We start from the raw sequence: 4,019 nt of genomic DNA, 5'->3' as shown, positions 1-4,019 counted from the left end.
CAACATAACTCACATCACTAAATCATATAAAAAAATCAGCCTACATATATAAAGCATATAAATTTTTTGTTACGATGTATTGAAATTTGAAACCACCTAATCATGTCCATAGTTAATAAGTATTTCCGAATGTGCTTTATTTTGGATTTGGATCCTCTAAATTTTGAATTTTTACTTTAGAAGGTAAAGTGTGATCTTCTACCCTTGAATAGTTTCTCTCTCATATTTACTCTTGGCCCCACCTATAAAATAAATGGTGAAAGATCACACTTTACTCTCTAAAATAAAATTCAAACTTTAGAGGATTCAAATCCTTTCATTTTATATATGGCTAATTCACTGGTGCATTTTATTTTATTTTGATGTCAAACTTGTCGAACTTATCCTTTAAAATAAATATCAAATATTTAAAAAACTTTGTTTCTTTGTTATTAATAGTTTGTTTTTTATTTTTTAAATTAAATATTGATTTTAATCTTTTTTTGACATATATATATATAATTATGTTATATGTACACTAAAATCAACTATTAAAGTTAGCTATTTGTATAAATATATATTAAAATATAAATACATATTAAAAATAAATTAAATTACACATATTTATACACAATAGATTAATAACTAATTTTAATAGTTAATTTTCAAAGTGAATACCCATTCGACCCTAACCATTAATTATCTCGAAAGGACAACAAAGAAAAACACCCAATCCAATCCCTCATCTTTTTTTTGACTTATTAGTCTTTGTACCAAAAAAACAACATTCTCATTGTCTTTTCTAAGTAATTGTTAGGAATCAGATTAATTTTTTTTTTTGTCAAAAACTTTGTTGTCTTTCGAAATAATTGTCCAGAACTATTTTGAGTTTTTCTCTGATTTTAAATGGGTTCAACTTCGAGTAAAACTGCTCCACACTTTCTCTGCAATAAATTGTACTCGCTCTCTCTTTGTTGATTTGCTTTGACGATTTTAGAGAGAGAGAGAGAGAGAGAGAGTGTGTCCAATTTGGCGGGAAAATGGAAGGCAGCGAGAGCGAGGCCATCTTTGAATCGTTGAATCTGAATCCGCAGCTCTTTGTCAATGAAGTTCGCAACACCGTCGATGATGTCGTCGACGAAGCTTTCGATTTCTTCCACCAGTAAGTAACACCCGCACACGCTCCCTTCTTTTCTCTTGTTTATTTTTTCACTTTCAATTCCGAAATATCATCGTTTGTTTTAATCGGTTTTGTAATTCTATGATTTCAGAGAGGCATCAACCAAGTTGAACTCTGAAGGCTCCATACAAAGGTCTGAAGATCTGAAAAAGGTAATTGTTTTGCTGAACTGAACAGAATTTTACCAGTTAGAGTTACTTTTGATGTGATAATGGAAATTTGAGGGTATGATAGTTGGTAGCTAGGTTATGCTAAGTGTGGTTCATGCAATTGGTTTGGTTTTTGTGTGAAAGGGAGTTGATTGCGTTCGGCAGAAGATCCAATCTGTTTTGGACAATCGCTTAGCTATTTGGGAAAAATACTGTCTGCTTCACTGTTTTGCTGTTCCCCAAGGCTTTTGCATGCCAAACACTGTATGATTCCTCTCTCTCTCTCTCATTACATTAGATTATTAAGAAAGATTATTGCAAGATATCTGTTAGAGATATGACCATTCATGTTGCCTCCTCCTATCAGCTTAAGTTTTTTAGATGAGTGGTTTCATGCATGTCCAAAAAGGAGGATTATTATGATCTATCATATTCATAAGGCATTAAAAGTTGTCCTTAATATCAGGTTCTGGCACATAGACAAAACCTTATGACTTTCACACGCATCACTTCAGAAAGAAACCTCACTTTTATCTATGTGGCAACATCTGATTTAATGTCAGTCTAAAAATTAGTTCTGTTAACCTGCTATGAATATGCAGTATAATACAAGTATACTATATTATAATGTTATATATCTGTATGTACTAACTGATAAGCATTTCTTAAGGATTTTCATTTCATGAACAATTATCTAACTTAAAGAAGACAATGTACTTCCAGGACAAGACAAATGAGAATGGCCTCCATCCAGATGCTCCTTTTGATCCTGATATTGATGCCCAGTTAAATTCCTTAAGAACAAGACTAACAGAGGTCGTATGAATGATAATTACTGAAATCCTTCTATTATGGGATTCTACTTTGTTTTTGTGATTTGATTTATAATTTTACATTGATACTATTTGTGCTGTCAGGTGGGGAAGGAGTTTGAAGTGTTGAATCATGAAATTCAAACATTAGAAAAACAGTCTACTGTCAATGCTCACTATGTCAATAACGCAGTACAATTATATGAGCAGAACAATTTCCATGTGTTGTTTCAGGGTAATTCAAGAGCTCCTCTTCATCTTTATATTCATTTTTACATGGCAAGGACCATCCTTTATGATTAGAGACTAATTGTGATGCGAAATGCATGCTTTCGTTTTGATTAAGCTAAAGGGTGCTTCAATTTTTCTACCTTTATCTATATATGTATTACCTACGTACTGCATATTGCTTTACTTATCCAGTTTTGATGCAAATGGACATTAAATTCTTTGGATATGCACAGCTTAGTTAGCATTTAATTGGTTCAACTGTTTGGATTCTAGAAATATTTTAACATATATATGATTTTTTTTCCCACCCAATTGCGTAGGCAGTTAAATAATGCACAATTAGGAAAGGGTTTCTTTTTGGTTATGTGGTTTATACGTCATATATGACTTGCATCACATATATTAGTGTTTTACATGTAGAAGATCAAAGTTTTTCTATCCAACTTTACGTCAAAGTTTTACATGTATTGCTAATATGGTTTAGGATGTCAAGCCCATGAACCTCAAGGGAGAAGCTTACCAAATAATGCTTTCAACTTTTTCCCTGTATGATAATGATGATTATTGTTATCTTTTATTTTTATATGGAAATAAGTAGGAAGAATTTTGTACTTTATGATGGAAATAATTGACAACGGTTGAACCGATATTAGATGAAGTTTTGTAGTTAACTGATCTATAAATATGTAATTATTTTGTTTCCCACAGATATTGTGACAACTGCAGCTGAACTTGGGACAAAAATAAAAAAACTAAACACTACCACAATTGAAGAATCTGAACAAATGAAAACAAAAGTGGTTTACAGTCCAGAGATGGATCTATCTTATATTAAACCTTGCAAAGGTAACTTAAAATATTCATTGTATTTCCCTTGCTACTTACTTTAGGCAAGTTGAAATGTTAGCTTTCCAAGTTTCATACTTATTAATTTCTCTTTGCAGGTCTCTCAAATACCAATTTAGATGCCCTTCAGAAATTTGCAAGTATTATGAAGAGTACATGAAATTGTGTTTTTCATCAGTCTAATTGGAACAACATTTTTGTTGATCCCTACTCTTTCCTTGTACTAGTTTGTTGGAATTTACCTTTCCATTATTAGGATTATTGTGAGCAATTATGTTATACTTGAAATTAATGATGTGGCCCATAAAAAGAGTGTATTTATTGGCGAAGTTTTTTATTTTCTCATTCTCTGTTAAGACTCTAGAACATACTGCAAATATTTTAACTAAGACCCATTGTCCTGCGAGATTTGGAAATCTTCTGTCTAAACTCAAGATGGTCTTTTTAGCTCCCACTTAATTATTAATGGATGTTAGAGTATCTTTTCGAATATTTGTATATTGATTAGCTTGATATTCTTATTAACAATAAGATATTATGTATTTATTACCTTAATTATTTTCACCTATAAATAAGTTATATTATGTGTCATATACTTTTCACCATAGTAATACACAAACCTTTTTTTTCAATCTTTCCTCCTAGTTCCTGATAATTGGTTTGCTTAATTGTTTCTTTTTAGTTACCACGTTCTTTTGCTCTTCTTTCTGCAATTGCGAACCACCTAATGAATTTGATCTTGGAATGAGATAATTGGGGACAAAAATTAAGAAAATAATTACAAATTATAAGTGAAATTGAGATAGGAAAAACAATAAAATG

General features: G+C 31.1%; 1 protein-coding gene across 1 annotated transcript; it reads left to right on the top strand.

The window, feature by feature from the left end:
- Positions 1 to 710: 710 nt before the first annotated feature.
- On the top strand, positions 711 to 3,613 carry LOC112795720 (protein MIS12 homolog). The gene is made up of 7 exons (XM_025837850.2): positions 711 to 1,141; positions 1,251 to 1,311; positions 1,453 to 1,572; positions 2,032 to 2,124; positions 2,226 to 2,355; positions 3,060 to 3,197; positions 3,296 to 3,613. The coding sequence occupies exons 1-7, from the start codon at positions 1,020 to 1,022 to the stop codon at positions 3,355 to 3,357; spliced, it is 726 nt and encodes a 241-aa protein (XP_025693635.1). The 5' UTR covers positions 711 to 1,019; the 3' UTR covers positions 3,358 to 3,613.
- The last annotated feature ends 406 nt before the right edge of the window (positions 3,614 to 4,019 follow it).

Source organism: Arachis hypogaea, chromosome 4 (assembly GCF_003086295.3).
Source record: "Arachis hypogaea cultivar Tifrunner chromosome 4, arahy.Tifrunner.gnm2.J5K5, whole genome shotgun sequence".
NCBI lineage: Eukaryota > Viridiplantae > Streptophyta > Magnoliopsida > Fabales > Fabaceae > Arachis > Arachis hypogaea.
The sequence above is the reverse complement of the archived record's forward strand: the minus strand, read 5'-3'. Positions and strand labels throughout refer to the sequence as shown.

Excerpts from the sequence above, each read along its gene's own strand:
- LOC112795720 (XM_025837850.2), top strand. The coding sequence starts at position 1,020 with ATGGAAGGCAGCGAGAGCGAGGCCATCTTTGAATCGTTGAATCTGAAT. Across the intron at positions 2,356-3,059 it reads TTTCCATGTGTTGTTTCAGG|ATATTGTGACAACTGCAGCT; the intron begins GTAATTCAAGAG and ends TGTTTCCCACAG. Across the intron at positions 3,198-3,295 it reads TTATATTAAACCTTGCAAAG|GTCTCTCAAATACCAATTTA; the intron begins GTAACTTAAAAT and ends TTCTCTTTGCAG.